Source organism: Halichoerus grypus, chromosome 1 (assembly GCF_964656455.1).
Source record: "Halichoerus grypus chromosome 1, mHalGry1.hap1.1, whole genome shotgun sequence".
Classification (NCBI taxonomy): Eukaryota; Metazoa; Chordata; class Mammalia; order Carnivora; family Phocidae; genus Halichoerus; species Halichoerus grypus.
The window spans coordinates 11,875,853-11,900,966 of NC_135712.1; the positions used below are offsets into that span (position 1 = coordinate 11,875,853).

The 25,114-nt window shown below is 38.2% G+C and overlaps 1 protein-coding gene across 6 annotated transcripts in view; it reads right to left on the reverse strand.

Moving 5' to 3' along the window:
• The window catches only part of ITSN1 (intersectin 1), a 219,645-nt gene that overhangs the window by 80,917 nt on the left and 113,614 nt on the right, over positions 1 to 25,114 (reverse strand). For 4 of the 6 annotated variants that reach the window (XM_078076849.1, XM_078076836.1, XM_078076837.1 and 1 more), the window contains 6 exons: positions 20,664 to 20,751; positions 20,388 to 20,527; positions 8,466 to 8,593; positions 5,410 to 5,639; positions 3,518 to 3,639; positions 1,798 to 1,812 (listed from right to left, as the gene is read on the reverse strand). In XM_078076849.1, coding sequence (XP_077932975.1) covers positions 1,798 to 1,812; positions 3,518 to 3,639; positions 5,410 to 5,639; positions 8,466 to 8,593; positions 20,388 to 20,527; positions 20,664 to 20,751 — 723 coding nt within the window. The remainder of the gene's footprint in view (positions 1 to 1,797; positions 1,813 to 3,517; positions 3,640 to 5,409; positions 5,640 to 8,465; positions 8,594 to 20,387; positions 20,528 to 20,663; positions 20,752 to 25,114) is intronic. The other 2 variants (XM_078076859.1, XM_078076839.1) reach the window with 1 other exon arrangement.

Sequence of the window (25,114 nt, forward strand, 5' to 3'; positions counted from 1 at the left end):
ATGTTAAAAAAGGAAATATTAGACTTCTGAAATCTAACCAGGAATAGTCCACTAATTTACAAAGAAGTTTGAGAAATCAGAATCTGATGGTTATTGTGCCCACAAAAATAAGTGAAATCCTGATGATTCAACCAAGAGATCGACAGTAATGTTCTACTACATATTTTCATGATCATGTAAAATGATCACCTCAAACTCCAGGGAATAAAAAATGTTACTATCACATGTCAATTTTGGTGGGGTTGTGTGTGTGTGTGTGTGTGTGTGTGTGTGCGCCGACTGTTACCTCATGAAGATAATACAGCTGAATGCCATTTGGGGTGTAATGCTGTACTGTGTAGTAGAAGAAGACACTGCTCTGTCCCCTCAGCAAGCCAGTAAATTATGTCTAGCCGTACGTTCCATCCTTCATGACATATTTGGGATGTCTGAGATAAAGCAAACACCATTCCAGAACTGGGTATTCATTCTGTTATACTTAGTCAAAGTTGGATCTATTTTTAGTGTTTCATTAAAAATTACAAATGTTGGTACATTTGTAAATACGAAAATAACATAAAAGTACAAAAAAATTAAACATGAAAGCCCCCTCTTTACTGCCCAGCAGTAACCAATGTTAATGGTTTCATGTCTATATTTCAAGAATTTAACCACACACATAAAAACATTCACATATACACACACATAGATTTTTATTTAACCAAAATGCAATTATACTGTACCTACTGTTCCTTTTTTTTTTTTTTTTACTGGCGAGCTTATCTGTATGTGTAGATCTATACAGTTTTTTTTTCACATCTTAAATCTTCCTGCTTAGCTGTATCATAATTTATTTAAACCATTCCCTTACTTATATGGGGCTATTCTTTTTTCGTTTTTACCAACAACGCTGCAGTGAACCTTCATCAACAAATGTATTTGTGCATCTGCCAAAATACAGTCTAGAGGAGGGAAAATAACAGAATTTCTGGGTCAAGGGGAATAAGAATTTTAAATTTGAATAGGTATTGTCAAATTGCTTTTCAAATAACTTAGCCAATTCATATAAGCATGCTGACAGCGTGTATTTGATCTACTTTCCTGCATTCTTGACAGAGCTGGGTATTACCAAACCTTTAAACTTGCTCAGGTGAGAAATGAAAAATGCTATCTGGGGTTTTTTAACTTGCATTTCCTGATCACCAATGAGATAAAGCCTCTTTCTGTATATTTTTAAAATCACATACTTTTCTTCATATGTGAATATCTCTTCATATCCTTGGACAAGTTTTGTAATTTTTGGGTTTCTTTCATATTAACTTTTAGGAGTCTTTATATAATATGGATGTATTTTGCAATATACAAGTTTTAATTATTTTCTATTGTCAAATCTGTCCATTTTTACCATTTATGGCTTCTGGTTTTAACTCAGGAAGGTATTTCTTTGCCAGGAAATTATTCCCATATTTTCCTTTTTCAAAAAAAAAAATTTCTTTTAAAGAAATTTAACTTTTATGTTTAAACTACTTGGAACTTATTTTTGTCTGTAGCCTGAGATGGAGACTTAACCTTATAATTTGCCAAATACACAGCCTTCCAGTTAGGCCTTAAATGGAATCTGGCAAAGAGAAATCCGGTACACAAACTTTTATACCTCTTTTTTTTTTTTTTTAAGCAAAACCTACTACACAAACTCAAAACGTATTTTTACTGCCACGACAACACCCGAAGATATGTGTACTTACACAGAATTAAAGTGATTTAAAAGAAGAAAACATTTAATAAGATGCAGACTTCCTGACAGTTACACAGACTTACCCATTCCCCTTTAACCTCCACCAGGAAAGCAAAGGTTTGAAAGCAAGGCAAAATATGTTTAATGAAATGTTTTATTTTTACAGCACATCTAAACTCTATTCATCTAGTCAAGCTGGTGGTTAGCCAGTTTGAGGAACAATATCATTGTAACAAGACTATGTTTCCAAAATACAGCAATATCTTCTCATTAAAGTACAGATCATCTAGAACACTTCCTTATTGTAACATTTGTAACACTTCCTGATCTCAAGAAGAGAGCGCTACTTTTCTGGACCTTGTGTTGCAACAAAATCCAGTTTCAAAAACTTTTAAGCTCTTTTTTTTGTTTCAGTGTAAAGAAACAACTTTGTAATGAAGCCCTCTCTGATGTCACATTGTACTTTCATAAGTTTTAGAGTCCCAGCATGGTATTTTTATATATTGTAACAATTCACAGGTTTTAAAAGCTGCGATATTTCAAAGATGAGGCAGTATGAGTAAAGCTGCTTCAGGCCATCAGAAAACACAGTGTGGGAAAGAGTTGGTGGTGAAGCAGACGCCTTGCAACACCGTCCCTGTGTACGGAGCGCTGTGCCCGCCCACAGAGAACCCAGCCGTTCTTTCTGTAAAGACTGAGTGAGGCCAGCACGCACGCCTTCACGCACTGTTTGCCGAACGAAGGCTGGACTCTATTTGGAGAGGGTGTGTTATTGTTACGGAGATTTTGACTTCTAAAGAATCTGATATTTGGCCTTGACTCCCTTATTTCAAGCCCATGATAATTTGAGATAAGACTGTCAGAAATAAAGGGGAGAAAGGCCTGAGATCTCTGAAGACCAAACATTGTTCTTTCTATATATTTTGGCTCACTAAGGATCACAGCGTCTCCACGCAGAGATCTGATGTAAACATGCAAGATGCATGCATGAGCAATAGTGCAATGATCTGTGCATTACCCTTTAACTTCAAAGACACCTACTACCAGAACCACAGGCACGTTTGTCTCACTCAGAGTTCTTTTACAATTTGGAACCATTCCAATATCTTTAAACAAACAAAAAATGCCAACAGGAATGCAAAGTTTGACCACTTGTATGACTCTTAATTCTGAGGTTATTAACTAGATGGAAGAACTACTGTTTTCTTTCAGAAAATAATTTAGGTTAACCACATGGCTTTATCCTTTCTTAAAGTGGTTACTATAGTTTGAGTCTATTTAACTATTAGTATAATTCAAGGAACTACGACAAAGCAAAATTCTGAACTCTTTTATCTGCTCATTTACAGAGTAAGAAGGCAGATTAACTGTATGTAATTCACACAATTCAAAGATCACACAGTTAAAGGGGAAAAAAAGATGCACTGACCCAAAGATACAAAAGTTATCATTGGCAATTGTGAAAGTGATGATAAAGCATTCTGCATTTAAAACTATTTCTTAAAGACTATTCATAGTATTTAAGCAATCTAAACTCTGAAATTACCAGACCTTTACAAAGTTAAAAACACGCCAAGGCTGTGATAAGAACCCATTTTCTTTAACACCTCTATCTTAAAGTGCTGCTAGGATACATTTCTAAATATCATCTTTCATTCTAATAGGAAAGGAAGATTGAGCCCATACTTCAAAAACCCTGGATTTCACACTCGGCGACAATTTCACTCTGTCAAATAAAGTGCAAGAGGAGGACAGATGCTAATCATCGACAGAAAATTACACTTTGACTGGAGTCTTTCTTACCATGACTATGTCTCCGGGCTGGATCGTGATCTCATCGTGACTTCTGGATTCAAAGGGATAGAGCGCTCGGTAATACACCACCTTTACATTCTCCTGTGCAGAAATTGTAAGTGGGCCTTTTTCTATTTACAAAGACAGTGGGAAGAAGGGAACAAAAATAAAGCATTACACAGAACACGTATGCATGACAACAAGCCAAACAAATGACCTCTCCCCTGCTGTTGACCTTAACATCTGAACTCTTCCCATCTATTCAAGGAATTTCTGAAGCACATACTTCGTGCCAAAGGAGAGCCAAACCTGGTGTCAGCAACTCAAATCCATCGGAGTTCACTGGCTGCCACTCCCCCAACAAAGACCATCCCAATGCTGATTGCAGCGAGGCTGTCTTACGTCCTGGCTGAGGCTTCGGTAGCACACATCTGTAAAGCATCAGGACCTCTATCTCCCCTCCCCGCCAGGGTGCCGAGTTCAATGCAGCAGTTAGAATGTGACCCCCGATCTGAATCAGCCAAGAAAACTCCTTTGGCAGGAAGCAAAGAAGCACAACTTTCCACATTTTTGAAAGATTTGGAAATGCTGGTATCTTTGGCCGCTAAAGCAATCACATAAAACGTTAAGTGCTGACTTCACCAACAATGATTATTATTGATAATCCCCAGTGAAGTAAGTCTTCCTCCACATCTCCCAGGGGTGGGGGAAATGAGCCTAATGACAGACCTTATATGAAAATAGAGTTTAAGTAAAATTTTTTTTAAGAATGCATGCAAACAGAAGACAGTCTGACTTCTGATTCACTTAATAGTACCTAATCACGGCCCTCTGAACTGTTTTACCCTAGAAATGTAGGTATTTAGCCACACATCTATTTTCTCTGAAAAGCAGTGAGGGGAAGGTATTATCTTCATGCAGTCTGGAACTGGATGAGGTGCCACATTTCCCACTGACCACAGGAAGAAGAAATCCTCATTCTATACTAGGAGGAAACATAAGGAATTTAAACTAATGGCCTAAGATTGAGTACTGGTGAAATTATTATTCATATCAAAGGCAGCATTAAAACATAATTTTGCTTGCCAGACTTTCTCCCTGGACTGCAGGCATCTGGATGTGGGGCCCAGCTCTGAACCCCACCCCCATCCCTGCCCACTATAAACAGGAAACAAGTAAACCCTATGGAATAGTGTGCTTCTTTCTTTCCTTTCTGTATACCAATAAAAAGCACACTGATAATCGAACAAATAAAATCGATATAATTTGCCATACAAAGGAAAAGGCAATCCCTTTCTTCAGCTGAGTATTATCTGCAAAGCTGCACAGTACCATAGACCCACACAAGAATCTCAAAAATACATGCTAGGTTGCATCTGATACAAGAGATAACGTTTTCTAGCAATTTCAAAGGCTTTCATTTATCATGATTTAAAGAGTCAACTTACGATCGAAGGGCAAAAAACAGTCAGTTTTCAAAAGGTCAAAAACACGCTTTCATGTAGCATCGGCTGAAGACAGATCAGTGTAGGCAAGGGTGCCCGAAACCGCTCAGTAATTCCCAGAGAAAAGAGCAAACTGGAGAAGCAACAGGTTCTTTCCAAATCTGGAATACAGGTTTCTGGATGGGGCTTGGTAAGGAAACTCATGCCATTTTTGTCTGCAAAGGCCCTGGATGCCAGTGTGAGAGGGACCAAAGGCTGGCTGGGTGGTGGAAGATTAAACTGGCATGTCAGGAGCCTAGAGAATGAACATCTGCACTGTCTGAAAAAAAGGACCCTGGCATTCACACCTAGCTCTATGAAAGGAGCCAAGACAGGGCCTGCCTTAGATATGGGTCTTCCTCAGGACGATCTGGCAGAGAAAACCTATTTGCTAGAATGACTTGTGGCCCCTACTACCTGTGGTGGACCAGGGTGCCTGGACAGCTGGCTTGGCTGGTTCCTGATGCTGATGGAAAAGCCGGCTCATCTTGTCTTGCGGGTCCAGTTTGCTTTTCTCCTCACTGTCCTTCTTCTTGCCACTCTCCTCCCTTCTGAGTTTTTCTTCATCGTGGAGCTTCCTTGGCCGCTGATGCTCATCGTCCTGCTGCGCATGCTCAATCCACTGCTTGTCCCTCTCCTGAGCTCGTCTGTCAACAAAATGCTTGATTACAGCCAGGAAGCAACTCCAGTTTCATAATGCTGTGGGCTCTTTTCACAGAAAAGGCTCCAGCTAGCAAATGGGATGCTCCATGCAGAGAGGATACTGTCCCTCCGACGGAGCTATCGGAGTCAATAAGACAAAGGCTCTCAGGGCTCCAATTCTGAGGGAGATGATGAAAGCACAGGACTCAGAAAAATACAGGAAGAAAGTTCCTGATGTATTTTACCAGGTGTTTAGAAGACTAACAAAGAGACTTCTCGATGATAAAACTGGTATTTCACTGCAAAAAGCCATAACACACACAGGCACGAACGAGACGAGAGCGCGTACCCCGACGAACACACATGTAGCTCCCCAAAACTGAAGGCGGAAGCAACAGATTCGTTTGAACCCTTTAAGTGGTGGCCATCCTGTTACTAAACTAAACTAAAATGCTCTGGGCATTTGCCTGAACCCGAAAACTTCGTGTTTGTCAAAGTAACTGACATGAAGGGACAAGTGCAATGAAATCTAGGCCCTGACATCTAAGACGACCGCAACCTGAAGCCCACAGGACAGGACCGGGGACGATTTTTCTCTCACTGTACGATCGTCTTCAAGATCAGAAAACACTTTAGAGAAACTCACGTGCAAAAGTAAGCGATACGATGACAGTCATAACTAGTCCTCCCCCTACACGAACTCCATTACCCTTCACACCAGGGGAGTAGGTCCTATTAATGTCCCGATTTTTATGCGGGAGAAAAACGAGGCAGAGATATTAAAAGGCTTGTCCAAGGTCACACGGCCAATCCCAGGGGCTCAATCCCAGGCAGCCCGGTTCTAGGCTCCACACCCTGAACATGCTATCCTGTGACATGGCCAACACACAGTCATCTCCTGGAATTAGGAAACTGCCAAAGGAATATAATATAAACAAAGAAAGCTTGTATTCACCATTTAAAAAATATGATATTTATTTCTACCCTGTATGCATGTGAAAATTTAATGCAGGAAAATTCTTAACTTAAATCTTTAATGTTTTACTTGCTTTTAAAACATCTTTTAAGCACAAAAAAGTTTTTTGGAAGGGGTCCCATATCTATGTTGTCATTTGTAACAATAACAAAAACACACAATAGGATTTGCTTAATATTTGCTACTTATTAATAAAAGTCTTCATGTATAGTGTATAACCATGTAATTTCTGAAATTAATTTTTGGGTACTACTTATATGAGTAAAGCAGGAAATTTACCTTTTTTGTATTATATTTTGTGCTGACTTCTACTCCGTAGAAATGTTAAAGCTCAGTACAGTATGCTGTGAATAATCAAAGCGTTTTATCAACTTTGAAGATAAGGAAAGGATGGAGTTAGGGTTAATCAGCACATCCAAGAAATGAATCCTTGAACCATACCCCAAGAAAACCATAAAACAGTCCTCTAAATTGGTTAGAGACCCGACCCACCTGTCCACTGGTGAACTGTGCAGGTCCACTTAAACGGGGATATTTGACAGTACAGTGCTCTGAATATATTTTCTCTCCCTTATGATTTTAACATTTTCTTTCTCTAGCTCACCTTATCATAAGAACACAGTATATAACACACATAACATACAAAATATGTGTTAATTGACTGTTTATGTTATCTATAGGCTTCTTTCCAGTCGAGGAGAGTAGGCTGTTAGCAGTTAAGTTTTGGGGGAGTCAAAAGCTATACTCAGATTTCCAACTGAGCAGGGGGGTCTGTGCCCCTAACCCCCTTGTTGTTCAAGGGTCAACTGTACTACACATGCCCACAAACTGTGTACCCCTCTGGATAGTTTAACTGAGCTTAGCCCACTAAAGTCAATGATTTGCCTCAAGTTATGTTTCTTCATCTTTTTTTTTTTAATATATTAGGTATTTTTTTTAAGATTTTATTTATTTGTGAGAGAAAGAGAGCATGAGCAGGGGGAGCAGCAGGGCAGAAGGAGAAGCAGGCTCCCCGTTGAGCAGGGAGCCCGATGTGGGGCTCGATCCCAGGACCCTGGGATCATGACCTGAGCTGAAGGCAGACACTTAACCAACTGAGCCACCCAGGCACCCCTGTATCTTCATCTTTTTATTCTAATTTCAATAACCAATTTTTACAATTTATACTGCATCACTGAAATAGTCATTTTTGTTTCCTGGAGTCAAAAATTAACTGAACTTTAAAAAGCAAATATCCGGTAACAAAATCAGACACACCGAAAGTTAACAAATAAATTTCTACGACTCATGACAGAAAGTTACCAGTAAAAGTAACAAACCACAAACACAAATATTCAGACAAAGACGAACAAAAAAATGTGTCTGGATCCTAAGCAGCAGCAAATTTTCTCCTTTTGTACTCAACTTTAATTTGCAGTTGAAGAAAAGAGGAAAGAAGTCGGAGTGGCACGCTGTCAGTCCTACTGGAGAAAGCCTGTGTGGCGAGCGCTCAGGGGCTTTGATTTCAAACCAGCACTCCGGACAGCCACTCTTATTAAAAGGCTGTGAACTGGAAACGTATTTTGGTCATTGGCATGCAAATGAGCGTACCAAGTGTCCTAATTTCCTTGTATAATTCCATTTATCTACATAGTAGTAGCTTGGGAGAGCTCTGGAAACTAACCAAAAACTTCAGGGGGTACTTATATATGCAAAGATTTATATACACACGTATTTGTGCTTGCACACACACACACACACACACAAAGACTGAAGGCTCTTTCTGATCAGTAGGTACTTGCAGAAGCCCCACAAAGAATAATAAATACTCAAAGTTCCTTCCAGATGGGTCCACGATCCACAGGAAAAGACTCACCTTTGGGCTTCTTCTTTTTGTTTTTCTAATTCTATGATCTTTCGCTCTTGTTCTTTCTGTTTCAGACGTTCAGCCTCTATGGACTTCTGTTTCTGGAGTTGCTGCTTATTATGTATTTCTCTTAGTTCCTATAAACAATCAGGAAACAGTTCACATAATGACACGAGGTGATAGGCATCAACACTGTTTATCAGCATGCAACATTTTCATAGTGAGGACGTCTAGCCGTTTAGGAGACTAACATCTCAGATTTGAAAAACGTTAACCTGGAAAACTGAAATCACGCTACATTTTGACATGACTATCTCCAAGAGCTGTTCCAGATTATATTTTAGTGAGCCATAAAACATTACACCATTTTCCATTACATGCTTTAGAAGGAACTTGCTAGTGATGGGTATTAGAGAAGCTACATTGTTCAAGACTCGGCAACAGTAACGGACTTAACCAGTTTTAAGGTATGATGATGATCATCAATAAAACCCTGAGGTACTTCCGATAATGAATCAACACCAGCCTCTACTGGCTTGGAAAATACACACACCTCTTCACACACACACCTCTTCACACACCGCCTCCATTAAAACCTCACGTTCTTATGCTATGTTGCCTTCGAACAAATGGACATCCCTCTATTCCACAACCTTGACTGCCCCCACCAAATCACACCCTTCCAGAGCATCTTCTCTTGCTAAATCCAAGTGTGAAGCTGTCGACTTCCCCAGACTAACCCATCAGTCAGGTTGAAAGTAAATGTGATAATATGACGGTCACCATGTTGGACCCAGCTTCCTCATTTGGTATCAGCCCTCAGGAAAAACAGGGATTTCCTTAGCAAACTACTGGAAAAAAAAAATCGTTTTATGATATTTAAAGTACTCAAGTCAGAAGTTTAAACACCCCAAAGTGTGAAGAATAAAGAAATGCCTGTTGAGGGAGAACCCATATAGGTTCCATAGAGGATCCCAATGGTCACCAATAGATTCAGTCACCGAGACTCCTCTTGCGTGTGTCAACAATAAATCAGGTGAGTCAGTATCCAGTAGAGCCAAGGATGCATTTCATTTTTTTTTCCTTCTGTCTCTAAGGGTGCACTTCCAGTTGACTTCTTCATCTGGGTAACTCGGGCTAGTCCCCCGAGGTAGCAGCCCTGGGGTCTTTTTGGTAAGCTGCAAGAACTAAAGTAAGGTCTGCCCTGTCTTCTTCATCTTGTCCACCGGCTAAGTTCAAATGGGTAGGTTTCCTCCCGCCTTAAACTCCTACCTTTAGATTCATTCAGAGACAGAACAAGGGTAGAGCACTGTCTATAGAACATCAGTGTTAAAATGCACTTATTCCTAGAGAAAAGCCCTAAGGGTTAGACTAACCTTCTTCTGCTGGCTGGACTGCTGTCAGGATAAAGTAAGAACACATGGACGAGTGTTTTATAAACCAGAAGTGACTTTGAGAGATCCTAAAAGGGATCAGTGAGATAGTGTTTGGAGATCAGGGGGTTAGGGGGAGATGGTACTGAGGCAGGTGCTGGGGGAACAGCTGGAGGGAAGTGGGCACGGGGAAGGAAGGAAGGGACTTTGGAGGGGAACCCGCAGACGAGACTGGCAATATCAAGGCAGGATGCGGCAGAGAAAGCAACTCTGTGAGGTACACATTGGTGGACTATGCCCTATGGCAGATGCCCTGGGCATGTGGCTTGGATTTGATATTTTAGAGACAAATGGAAAAAAGGGGCCACTTCCTAGTGTTAGAGTAATCTGTACTCTTGGCTCCAGTTAATCTCTCTATGTGGAAAGGAAAACCAGTGGGGTGATATTAAATCAATCTCTAAAGTCCTAAGAGAGGGACCCAAAAGTTGGGTCCTGCAGAGACAGCGATGGCCCGCTCCATCATTAGCCCAATGGCTGAGACCCTTTAAAAGGAAGGGGGGGAAAGTGACTGAAACACTTAACTTTTTTTCTTATTTTAAAATTTCATCTTCAGTTGCATAAAATTCTTAGGTTCAGAAAGAATAATTTACGGCAATAGACAATATTCAAAAGTACTGAACCGGGAACAAAGAAACCTGGATTCTGATCTCGGGTCCCGGACATAGGCCAACAGCTGAATCAGAGTGGATGACCCTTGGGTTTTCTTTCAGCTTTAAGATCTGTTAAATTCTTCGACACTGTTGATCACATAAAAAAAATTAGTCCTTGTTTATTTCAGTGTCTCTTATATTTAGGGTTTTATTCTTCTTACAGAAATAAACCAAAAAGGCATAACTAGTAAGCAAAATAACTGAGCTGAAATTAAATACAAAGAAGTAAGAAATGGCAGGGGTAGAGTAACATTTTAGTTTGATGTTTAGGAGCCTGATTATATATTAAAATAGAAAAGCTGTTACTTTACCCAGGAAAAATGTATTTCTAGGCGGAGTGATATTCAAAATATTGAACAACAGGTACCGCACAAGCACCGGCCAATTGGAATGAACGCTGCCTGTGATGTACCAAGGCACCTGTGAAAAATGGTTTTCCACTTTACCAAAGAATTACAATGCACATTTCCTTTCTATACGGGGCTCTAGTGATTGAATGTTAACTTACAGATCATTAATTACCAGATACAAAGTCAAGACAGATAGCAGTAAAGCTAGGAATGTTTTAGGTGGCACTATAAAATAAAAAGCAATAGAAAGTGAATATAAAGAATTTACAGAAAGAAAATCATGTTATTAGTAAGATAGTTTTAAAACCAATTTTTAGATTTATCAAATATACAAGAAGGAAGATATTTTGAAATTTTAAAAGCACATTTATTCTTGAGGATAGCCGCATGACAGGCGAGGCTGAACCCATCCTTGAACTGTATAAATAAGCTGCAGCTTCAAGTATCTCCAAGGAACTGGAACTTGCAAGAGTCATAAAATCACAGATGTCACATAAGGTAACAGAAGGCCCCGGCATCTCATGATCTAGATGTGAGGACTGCAAAGTGTTTCTATCGTTTCCTTCATCCAATTCAAATACTGCTGAGCACACCACTCTAAGAAAATTAAGATGCTGCAAATAGGCAGACAATCCAGGTCTTCCTCTCTTTCCTTGGACTTGGGAGCTTAAGGCAAGGCAGAAAATTCATGATTCCGAAGCTTGATAACTTTTTTCTAAAAGTTGAACTTCTAGGAAGGCCATCTACAGAATGAAGGAATATTTCTGAGCATGACAATGGCCTTGTGGGACAGAGTCCCTTCATGTGGGGGACGGAGGGCTTTGTACTGCTCTGTCATTCCCTTTCAGCACTACTGTTTAAGAGGCTCGAGTGCAGTCACAGTTATTTAAAAGTACCCTTTTAATTCCTTCAGGGAAAAATTTCTAAGGTGACAAATAAATCTGGTATAATTAAATTATTTATTTAGGAAATGACAGAACCACTGGGAGAAGTAGCTACAAAAAGCTTCATGACATGAATTGTATCACCTGAGGTCAACCTCATCGAAGTGACCCTGCATGTTCTATTAAGTCTTGTCACAGTTAGTTCTCTATTATAATGAAGATAAAAATAGAACAAATAAGAAATTACTGAGACCCGGGGCGCCTGGGTGGCTTAGTCGTTAAGCGTCTGCCTTTGGCTCGGTTCACGATCCCAGGGTCCTGGGATCGAGCCCCACATCGGGCTCCCTGCTTGGCGGGAAGCCTGCTTCTCCCTCTCCCACTCCCCGTGCTTGTGTTCCCTCTCTCGCTGTATCTCTCTCTGTCGAATAAATAAATAAAATCTTCAATTAAAAAAAATTACTGAGACCCCAAATTCATGATCTCACTCATGGCTCTTACTAAAATTATTTTTTCTATAATCAATAACCCTACTACAGTCACATATTTATTGGCTGGATATTCATCTAGCAATATGGTATTGAGTACACAACCTTGTTGATTTTTCTTCTGTGAGTTCTATTCAAGGGTATGAGATGTTTTACATAGGTACAGTGCATGGTAATTTGATATTATCTCTTAATAGAGTATAATGCCTTTCTTAGTAAAGAAGAAATAATTAAACATGCATTGAAGAAGTTTGAGCTACGTGTTACAAATGCATAAGTAAAACAAAACTATAGAACGTGTAGTGTATGTAAATTAAAAGGTAAGATCTTTATCACCAATAATATCTCTAGAATTCTAAGATGTAACAGTTTCTTCGCCAGGGTCTATGAATAAGCTTTGGCTCTGGGAACACTATGAGACAGCATGAAAACTGGACTACACAGGCATTTTTCTTGCAGAGAAGGCTCAGCGCTTTTACTGGATTCTGAAAGGGGTCTCTGATCAAACACAGATTATGAACCACCGTAGGAGGATAACCGGCAAATAAAGATTCTATCATGTATTAGCAAAGATAAATGAAAATAAGCTTGCTTTTAACTTTCTTCCTTCAACTCGGGGGGAAAAAAATCACTTATTTCCCTTAAAGAATTAAGATATTTGTACCATAAAACATCTTTGGACATCCTATGGCGTACAGCCAAAGTATTTCAAAAGCAATATGCTGGACAAATTGAATACTCCAGAAGATTCAACCTTTTTTTTGCCCTGAGAAACATGGCTCACTTTCAAATTTACTAATGACAGTTGTTTTATTGCTTGACTTAAAAACTGTGACTGTTTCTCCTTTATTTGGACTTAGAGACACTCAAAAATAGGTGTATTATGTGAAGCGGTACTACTGGAATACTGAGAAGTATCCAGCAGAACAGTATGTATGTGATTCCTTTTCATAAACATTACTTTATGTACATGCTTGTGAAGAGACAAAAAAATTAACCAGCAATAGGGGCCTGGAAAAGCTAGTAGTTAATGGAAATTTATTGCTAATTTGATCATTTAATTTTTTTGAAGGATTATTCTGCCCCTCGATTTTACCTCAGGCTGTCTCTTGGAAACATGAGACAAAACAAACACATCTACATTACTTGAAATTCATGAACTCAACATTGTAAATCAAAATAAAACTGTTTAGGACACATCTCTCATGTTTATAATAATCTTCAGACTATTAATATGAAATGGACCTAGGAAATTGATCTAGGGGTCAGCATCAAAAATCTCAAGGGTTTTATCTCAACCTAATACCTACAGGAAGTCAAAAGCAGAAGTGTTTTTATATAAATAAATGTCACTTTATTTCTCACCCAGGGATATTATGTAGCACACTACATCAGAATTTTTAAAAAAGCTTTTTGAGTTTTAAAATACCCCAAGTAAATTGTTGTAAAACAGACTGAAAGCCATTAAAGAAAGCCAATCAACAAACCCAGTGAGGACAGGGAAACTTGTACCTGCCTGAAAAAATCTGAAAAGTAAGTATTTCAAAACACAGAAACTGTACCCAAATCAAAGTAAACTGATAGTCCATTCATCACAAAATTATAAAATGTATTTACTCTTGATGCATGAAAATGGGTGGAATACCAAAAAAAAAAATATTGGTCAGTTTTTAAATTCTGAGAGGGGTATATTAATGTTTAAAAACATTATTTAAGTATTATTCTAAATCTGAAGTCATTATTCAATCAAATAGGAATTCCAGTTCCCCATGGAACAATTGGTAGTCAATCTATCCTAAGTGCTAGAGGAGAACCAGAGAGCAATGTGTGGGGGTGAGTGTGCATTCATGTGTGTGTGTGTGTGTGTGTGTGAGAAGGGGTGAGGAGACAGGTGGACAGAAGAGGGGAGAAGAGCTAGAAAATCCTGCCCTCTCTGTAGGAAGAGCTAATTAAGAATCTTCACCCACGTCTCCCAAGAGTATCTACCCTGCTGTTACAAAGAAGAGAAAATGGACTCCATTTTGTCCTGAAAATCTGAGTTTTCCCAAAATGTCTCAGCTTCATCTTATAAATCAATAACCCATTATTTTAAATACAAGTTTTCTAAAGGATAAAACGGTCAAAGGCTCTGGCTAAACATGAGAATAAAAAAAAGAAAGTGTTTTTTCAGAAGACTGAATTCTGCTTTCTTCCCTTTCCCAAATCACCTTTTGTTAAATTTTTTAAAGACCTCAAAAGAAAAACCCACACTATAAAAAAAGCCTCAACCAACCAACCAAGCCTATGCGTGCAGCGTAGAGTCTGGTATATACAACACCTGTTAATTATTTTGAGTCTCGGGCATGTTCTAATTATCTTTCTATATTCAAGGAATCTACATAAAGTTTCCACAATCACAAGGACATTGAATGAGAGAGTTTTATTACTTCTGTGCTGAACAGGTCTTTTCAAAAGGATCATACAGGTAAAAAGAAAATTTAATCATGAACAAAACCATGTAGCAAACCATGAAACAGCCAAACATTATTCTACTAATATGAGAAAGCAATGTTGTTATTTTATTTGAGTTTATACTGATTTCTCTTGCTGTCTCTGTATCTCCTCTTTCTGGGTCTTTTTCTTTCCTTCATTGTTTCCCTTCACATGCATTTTTTTTCCTGACTTCTCATTCTGTTCTGCAGTTCGTTCTCCAGCTCTTTTCTTTTTCTCCCTGGTTGCTAAACATTTTGCCTTTCACTGCCTTCATAATGAATGAGGCTGCCATGAAAGCAAGGGTCTGAAACCAAGAGCATAAAAGCCTCAGTTAAATCAAAAACCTTATTTACTATAACTGGCATTCTCATTTCAACATCAATTCAGTTCTTAGGAGCAATTTTAAGACAGGTATCATATGGGCAGAATTTATATCTCTTAAGAGCCTCTTGTGTCTAATTTAATAAGCCTGGATTTCCCAAGTATATTTAAAAAATACAATTCGTAATTCTGAATTAGTCCAAAATACTCAATTTTGCTAAGAAACAAAATACTGTCCATTTTTAGAATAGTACTACTGACCATAATACTGTCTCCCATATGATGGAAATATGCACGCAGAACCAAATCATGACTGAGTGTTGTCTTTCAAAATTTTGCAGCCAAGTGGCCAATTCAGTGACCTATTAAAATACTTGCTATAAAGACAAGACTAAGGTATACAGTACCTTATCCAGCTCATAGTTCAGGGCTTCCACCAGCACACACACAATTTGTCAAGCGGCAAGATTCACCCATACTCCACGATTTATAGTAACTGATCACTGACTTTGACAAAGAAGGTTTAGCACTTCATGGGAAACTCTGTCTTAGACACTGAGCACTCATCTGCGTGCGGGAAACTTAAGCACAGAGCTGGGGATGGTCCATCACTCTCAGTCTGAGAGGGATGTGCACTGCCTGAGTAGGGCATGGAGACCTTAGAAAGGAGTCTAAGAGGATGATGCAGCCCAGGAGAACGCCAGGCCCGGCACCACTACCTCCTCATTGCCACGGACTGGAAGAAAGAAATGCCCTAATGTAAAGGCCATTCACATTAGGACTTGTCCAGCACACAGTGACTAGACGGGAACCAACAAGGACTCAGACTTTTCAACATGAAACACAACGTCTAGCCTCTCTGAGTGCTGGATTCTCTTATTTGGCACACACTTGAAGCCTTGAAAACTGTTGCTATACATTATGTTGCTGCCCTGCATCATAGTTAAGATACGAAAATATGGAATATTAGGCTGTCTGTACCAAAGAAAACTGGTACAGCGACTGTTAACATTGCCAAGGGGAAGTCAAGTGCTTCTATCTGAAAAGTCCCTGTCGGTAATGTTATTTGACACTTGCTAAAACCATAATTTTATACCTACAGGTAAGGCATTGTATGTAAGAAAAACAAGATCAGAATGTCTCTATGTGCCTTTTAGGCACAGAGCTTCTTCAAAAAATGTTAAAGAGTTTTTGATTTTCATGTAAAATGAAGTAAAAAGAGAAATTCATAGAGAATAATGTTTAAATTGATGTTTCTAGAAAATGAGTATGAGAGGACTACTGATTTCTTAGTATGAGAAAATATTTGTTGTATACACAGTGCATTTTAAAAGCAGAAAACTATGGTAAACAAATCTGATCCACTGAATTAAAAGTACTTCAAGAAGTATTAATTGTCGCTAGCAATAATTACAAACAAAATCAATTATTCGTGATTCAATCCCTGGTCAAATATTTCATTTGATCATCAGAAAGGTGAAATTTACTGCTCATATAAAAGGCAGCATAAATACAAAGGCTGCCAATCAGGGGATTTCTAGCACAAGAGAGTCAATATCTCAGGGTGCTACCATTTCTACCCACCCCCCACCGCCAGCCCCTAGTCCTTTTCTATGGCCTTAAAAAAGCAAAGTGTATTTGCTACATTGAGATTCCTCTGCTTCTTTTCTCAAGTAATTCTTGGTTTGGGGTGATAAATTAGAAAAAGGAAAATAGTTATGTCTTGGGATTATTTTTCAAATATATAAATGTCACATCTATTAGGTAAAGGTCTATAAAAATACATGGAAAAAGAGCCTTGTCTGAAAGGAAAGAATGAGCCCTCAATTTCTATGAGATCAGGTAAAAGACTCTAGAGACCTTACGTTTCGTATCCCTGAATCTGGAGCTGTTTAAAACACGACTGTAATTGTAAACATGCTTTATGTTTTCAATATGTTGGGGTCTATATGAAACATTTACCTGGTTAACCTGACTGCAAAAGTAATTTTTTTTTCCTCTTTAATTAATGACTTGAGAATTTCCATCCTTGGTGAACAGGTCTTGGGTGAGGAAGCAGGAATGTAACTCTTCCTCAAGTGAAGAAAAAGGAGAGACTCCTAAAAGAAGAATGAATCTGAACTAGCCCCTTGGTAGAAAGGACTAAATCAGATTGTATGTTTTTTTTTTTTTTTAAAAAAGGGGAAAAATGATAAAACATACCTACTCTCTAAACTCTTCTATGTTCAAGAAACTAAATACATTTAAGACATCCTGGGGCACCTGGGGGGCTCAGCTGGTTGGGCAGCAGCCTTTGGCTCAGGTCATGATCCTGCGGTCCTGGGATCCAGCCCCACGTTGAGCTCCCTGCTCAGGAGGGGAGACTGCTTCTCCCTCTCCCTCTGACCCTTACCCTGCTTGTGCTCTCTCTCTCACTCACTCACTCTCTCTCTCTCTTTCAAGTAAATAAATAAAATCTTAAGGGAAAAAAGAAAGAACATCCTGATCACAGTCTTGTACCAACAGAATCTGGGTGAAAGCAGAATGCTAGGATTCCCTACATGACCTTCTAAGTAAGAGACTAGACATGACTTTGAGTTTGCTTCAAAAGAAGTGAGTAACTTATTGCAAGTAGTTGCCTACTAAAGAAACATGGAAATTGATTTTTGTTAACTGGAATCCTCATTTGTGGAGCCAGCCACGGAATACAGGTTTAATGCCCTGATCGACTAATTTTAAAATTCTGCATGCCATAAGGTACTTCTCCAGTGTCACCATATTAGCCGGTAATGAGTGAATTACACTTTCTCTAGGGGAACAATCTACACGAATATAAAAACTGCTAAGTCCTACTTTTTCTTCTAGCTGGTTTCCTTCTGGGAGGGGGGTTTCGGATGTAGCGAGTTCACACCGTCAGGTAAGATGTGTGAAATGACTGGACGATCGCCAAGGTTTCACTCCCAGCAAGGCAGAAGTAATTTTTGCATCATTAGTGTGAATGCTGTTAAGGCACTGCTATTATGAAGAGAGGCACCAAGGAAACCCCAGGGGCCGGGATGCTGGCTCTCCTGGTCTGTCTCATCATGCAAGAACGACAGGTACTGATGAATACGTGCTCCCAAGTCAGGGGAAAAATGCTTCCTATTTTCCAACGTGACTACAACAAAGAAAAGGAGGCAGGACACACTCAAGATGAAATCTTAAATCTGCCTCTAGAGTTGTCTCGATCAAATTATAAATCTTCTGATGCTTCGATTCAACCGTTTCTGTTTTTGTTTCACCAGACAGGAGAGAAATACGAGAAATAATAATCATAAGGCAATAAGGTGTATTTGTTAAGGCCTCCAAATTGGTTGCTAAATAAAATAATAAAGCTATACCGGCTCGTCATTTTTAACTCTCTACATTAAATTTAAAGTTGATAATGGAGAGCCAAAATAAAAATGAAGACAGCAATATTCGTATTTAAAAATGAGTGTATGTGGGGAAAGGAATAAAGTGGAAGGAAGGGCTGACATCAGCCTTTGTGTCGGCAGCTCTAAGTCAAGGCAGCTTCGGTCAATGACACACAGTAAGAGGGACTCACGTCACCTCGGCAGGGTGTTCTCTTCGGCAACGGCAACTGCATTCCAACAGGCCAAAACGCTCCATAAATAGGCTAGGCATTTGGGAAAAATCACCCACTGCAGTGTCATCCTCTAATACATGAGCTTTGCTTGGGGAGTCATATTGCAAGAAAAAGGAATCTTAAGATTAAGGCACAAGTCTGGACTACTGCCTGGGTTCAGAAGAGACCCGAGTATTTAACCGTTTGTGCTCCAAGAGACTTTTAAAAAGCACTGTGATCATATTCTTTTTCCTGAAATAGTGACAAGTCACAGTGAGAGTTAATGCGAGCATTTTTACTGTGTTTATTCTCGAGATAGACAGGCTCTACTTCCGGTACTTACGTATCTAATATAATCATGTATGTACAAGTGTGGAACGTACCTAGAGTACACACACACACACACACACACACACACATTCTGTGTAAGAATGAAAGCAAAGAAAAACACTAAGTTGGCTCAAATAATATGTCCCCTAGGATCACTTGCTTGGCATTGTACAATTGAGAGAATTTCATTACCTATTACTCTGGGGGGAAAAAAAGCAAAAATCCCTTAACCTCAGATGTCTGAACAAGCTGGCCTAGGATTTCAATTCAAAGGCCAACTAAATATCACAAATATGCTTTCTAATTTTTTCCTATTTTTACTAACAAAGGAGTTTTCCTCTTTCCAGTGCCAAAAGCAAAATTAGCCAGAGTTAAGTATAAAGGATTTTGAGATGGAAAATGAAACTGAGTATCTGAAAAAAAAGTGGGAAATTCATTTCTTATAAGAACATAATTGGGGCGCCTGGGTGGCTCAGTCGGTTAAGCGACTGCCTTCGGCTCAGGTCATGATCCCAGGGTCCTGGGATCGAGTCCCACATTGGGCTCCCTGCTCTGCGGGGAGCCTGCTTCTCCCTCTCCCACTCCCCCTGCTTGTGTTCCCTCTCTCGCTGTGTCTCTCTCTGTCAAATAAATAAATAAAATCTTAAAAAAAAAAAAAAAAAAAGAACATAATTGATTAAAAACTCCAATATCTACTTAAATCTAAAGTATATGTGCTCATTGTTGGTAGGACATTAAGTGCTTGCATTCGGGTTTTATTATAAGATAAGAGTTAATGGTCTTAAGATGATGAAGTTGTGAAGTTAAATCAAAGGCACCAAATCCAAAGGAGGTTGTCATAACCACTTTCACATTCCTTAAAAGCTTTGGCATCTTCCTGAATTTTACCATGTAAATGTGACAAAACCTTATACTACTTTTGCCACAGAGACAAAAGCAATTACTCCATTAAACAGTAACGTTTTAAAATGTGAGGTAACAAAGATTTAGGACAATCTTGAAGGTAAGAAGTGGCAGAAAAATTCTTACTTTTAAAAAAGAGAGAACAATCCCTTTTTAGCAGTCTCCAAAGAACAAAAGACAGACTCTTTTGGAGCCTTGCTTTTGGACTTCAACTTGATGTAGTTATCAACAGACAAAAGGATGGAAATATAGAAAAATGTAATTCCGGTTAAAGACAGATGTCGTGTGGGGGCCACTCACTCAGCTTTAATTTACAAATGCCAAATTCATCTTTATATGTTAAAGAGAAAATTGCAATTTGGATTGTATAATACTCATCTATAAGTATGAAGGTTTGCAGGAAGGCTGACAAACCAGCATCATAAATTTTTCTCCCTGGAATTAAGTATCAACTCATCTGGCCAGTTAGAAAAGTTAAAGGGTAGGACATATATGTAGGGACGCAGAGAATAGTTACCTTCAGCTGATTATTGAAAATATCAATCTCCTGTAGTTTTGATCTGGTTTCTTTCTCAACTTCATCCAGTTGGTCTCGTAGCTGCTGCCGAGCTAGCTCTTTTGCTTCTAAGGCTCTTTTGAGTGTAAGAAGTGAATCTCCTATTTTAGAAAAACATTGCAAGATAAGAAAAGCAAACTGGCAGTGAGGAAAATGGTTTTTAATGTTCTCATTTCACGGAGGGCAAGTCATGCCAGTAGAAGAGGAAAAGGGCCACTTTAAAAAGCAAACACCTACTGTGCAAACTGTTCTGCTGAACTTGTTTGAGTTGGTCATTGAGTATCTGTTTTTCTGGAATAAGTCTTCCGAGCATTTGCTGAGCCTCCTAGGAGAGAAGGAGGAAAACAACAATGAGCTGACAGGGAAAACTACCATGTCTACATTCCACATCCAGGCAGACGTAAGTCCGTTTTCTCGTCCGTCAAAGACTCATCTAATCTCACCCCAAATCCTCTATGTAGAAACTGCATTTAATCACTTGTCAGGGCAACATTTGCTTTTTTGCCAAGCAATTAACTATTTGCCAAATGCTTTTCACTGAAATAAAGTTAAGACAGTTATAGCTCTCTTGAGATTTCTTAAATTTTTGTTGACTTACTGCCTATTTATAAGCTTTCAAAAATGTACTTTAAGTACAACTCAGCAGAGAAAACCGGAAGTATTGATCTTTCCCTTGCACTGGGATCAAACATAAATGCAGTTGATTCTATTGTTTGCAAACTGACTGAGTAATTTGAACAGGAACTACTCTACTCTGAACTTCGATACTTAATAGGGCAAATTAAAGTTTACCATACACCTGAAGATGGAAATAGAAATCAAGAAGAGATTTCTAGGGGCACCTGGGTGGCTAAGTCGTTAAGCCTTTGGCTCAGGTCACGATCCCAGGGTCCTGGGATCGAGCCCCACATCGGGCTCCCTGCTCAGCGGGAAGCCTGCTTCTCCCTCTCCCACTCCCCACCCCCCGCGGCTTGTGTTCCCTCTCTTGCTGTCAAAAAAGATATAAAATCTTTAATAAAAAAAAAGAAAAGAAGAAGAGACTTCTAACAATAGAATCTTGGCCGCCATATGTTTTTCCACCACTGAGGATGGACCTATAATTTTAATCAGGTACATAAAAGTCTTGAACCAACTATTTTTTACCTGATATAAGAAAAAAGCTAACCCACACTGTGAAAGGCTATTTGGAGTTTTCATGGATGACCTGTCAAGCACCGTATTTGCTTAAGTTCAGCTGAGAGTATCCTATATAGTTTCTACACATTTCAGTAAAATGACAGCCTTTCTGGGGCAGAATAACAAATACTTGATTTTCATTTTTATCTTGATTTTAAAAAGTCTCATTAAGGGGGCACCTGTGATGAGCACTGGGTGTTGTATGTAAGTGATGAATCAATAAATTCTACACCTGAAACTAATAGGCATTGTATGTTAACTAAGTGGAATTTAAATAAAAACTTGAAAAAAATCTCTATGTATTGATTTTTGGTTTGAGAAAATAAAAATGCCTTAATTGAAAATTTTTATCAGAGGCTAAGAAGCAGTCCTTTTTGGAACAACCATCCTTAGATACAGACTGGCTTATATGCAATAAATCTTTGTGTGCCACAATTCTGAATAGGAGAGAGATATAGTTCAACAGAAAGGATCTGGAAGCATCATCTCATATGAATAATCCACACCCGTTTCCCCAAATCTGGACAAAACAGAATATACAATTCAGATTGTTTCCCCAGAAAGGCCCAGCCAACTGAGCTTCTCCTATTCTCCTGCCTAAATTAAGGAAAGGCCTCTTACCCAATGCAAAAGTTTCTTTCCTGTACCAAGACAAACAATGACACATCAAGATAAAACCTAGCTCAGATCACTGAGACTACTTAACTTATATAAACATCACTTTTAAATGCCAACCTAAGTTTCTAAAATAAGTCATAAACCAACATGAAGGGCTACCTGACTCATCTGCACAGCAAGTACCTGCTAGTAACAGTAAGGAAAAGGAACCAATATCTCATAGCCTATGATGTACCCGGCCTTCTTCAAGCCATGTATTATTTTTCACTTCACTACTTTTTCAGGAACCCTAATTTGTATTTTATTATCAATAAGTGAACATAATGTCAATCTTAAATAATAAAAAATGTGTTTGGTCACAGGGCATTCAGTGAGATAATAAATAAACATGTGGCCTTCACTCCTAAATTTTCTAAGAGAATATTTTATGAAACTTCTCATAGTTAATGAAAGACATATAAAAAAAGTTACCATATAGAAGAATATACTTTTAAAAGGTACATGCACTTTTTAATATGTTCAAACAATTTCTAGCTGTGAACATCTGACACTATTTACAGTATAGGTCATAACTTAATATCTCAAATTGACTAGGACTTCAAAGTACATGAAACAATAACTGACAGAACTGGAAGAAAAAAAGAAAAATTTACAATGATAGGGCTTTCAACATCCTCTGGCAGCAGCTGGAAGAGGTCACAAAATCAGTAAGGACATAGAAAACACAAAAAACACCATGAATCAATTTTCTGTGATTGATGTTTATGAGATACTCCACCCAACTACAACAGAGTACATATTATTTACAAGTACACATAAAATATTCACCAACACAATCATATGCTAAGCCATAAAATAAGTCTCAGTAAACTTAAGAAGATTAAAAAGAATTGAAATCATACAGAGTATGCTTACAGCTTATAACATAAATAAATCAGAAATCAGCAAGATATCTGAAAAGCAATCGAAATATTTGGAAACTAAATGGCATAATTCTAAATAACCCATCAAAGAAGAAATGGCCAAGAAAATCAAAAAAGATTTTGAACTGAATGGATACAAAAACACATTAAAAAGTTGTGTAATATGGCTATGACAATGCTTAGAAGGAAATTTATACCTTAAGAAAATGTTTACATCAGAAATGAAAATAGGTCCAAATTCAATAATCTAAGCTTCCTTTTTATGAAGCTAGAAAAAAGCAAATTAAATACAAAATAAGTAAGTGGAAGGAAATAATAAAAAGCATAAGTAAATGAAACAGAAAACAGATACAGCATAGAGAAAAATCGATACAATCAAAAGCTTATTTAAAAAAAAATCAATGAAATCAATAAACTTCTAGCTAGACTGATGGAGAAAAGGAGGAGGGGGAAGGAGAGGAAGGTAAAGAAGAGGAAATGTTGAAGGGGGAAGGAGATATGAAGTCCCATGATCAGGAATGAAAGAAGTGACATCACTACAGATACTACAGACTTGCAAAGAACTAACAGAATATTGTAAACAATTCTATACAAATAAATCTGACAATTTAGATGAAACGAAAAAATTCACTGTAAGATACAAATCATCAGACTCAGGAAGAAACAGAAAATCTGAACAACCCTATATCTACTAACTACATTTTGCTATTAAAATCCTACCACAAGAAAGACTCCAGGCCCAGATGGCTTCACTGATGAATGAAAATTTAAAGGAAAAATACCATTTCAACACATTTTTAGAAAATGGAGGAGGAAGGAATACTCTCCCACTATTTTCTTATTTATTACCCTGATACCAAAACAGGATAAGGACATTAAAAGAAAACTATAAACCAGTATCTTTCAAGAATTTAAATTAAAAGACATTTAATAATAGCATATTGAATCAAGTAAAATATTTTTTTAAATGGTAAGACACCATGATCAAGTATGGCTTATCTCAGGAATGGAAGGTTGGCTTAACATTCAAATTTCAGTCAATGTAAATCACCATATGAACAAAATAAAGAGAAAAAACATGTAAATATCTCAGTAGATGCAGAAAAAAAAAATCATGACCCAACTCAATATCCATTCATGATTTAAAAAACCCTCAGCAAAAAAGGAACAGGAGGAAAATCCCTAACTAAGAGCATCTAAAAAAAAGAAATCTATAGTTAACATCATACTTAATGGTCAGAAATTGAATGCTTTCCCCTTAAGATCAAGACTCTTACCACTTCTAGTCAACATAGTACTGAAGCACTCACACACTGCTGGGGAGAATGTAAAATGGTACAACCACCTTGGAAACAGTTTTGACAGTTTCCTATAGGGTTAACCATCTATTTATATGACACATTAATGCCACTCCTAAAATTAAACCAAGAGAAATAAAACATATTTCCACATCAAGACTTGTAATTAAATACTCATTGCAGTCTTATACACAAAAGTCCCAAACTGGAAAGAACCTAAATGTCAATCAACAGGTGAATGGCTAAACAGGGAAATACTACTCAGTGATAAAAAGAAACAAACTACTGATTTGCTCAGAAATATGGATAAATCTCAACATCATCAGGCTGAGAAAAATCACAAACTTCAAAAATGGTCATCTTTCATGATGATATGCAGAATAGTACCTACATGAATTTGATGCTCCCCACCTCCCAGCTCAACAAGTGAAACTAAGCCAGGTGATATTATGGCAACTTGGTGGTCAACTCTGGATACATAATAAAATGAAAGCAGAACTGCGTATAACATTCCATTATGTTCCCAACTATTCACCATCCATCTCTGATACTCCCCCTAGAATACTGAACTGCACCTCTTTATTGCGACGATCAGAGTAAAGCCAGTCTCATGAGTGAACTATAGGTCCTCCACAATCCAGTCCCCGCCAACTGCAACCACATTGGTCTCCTT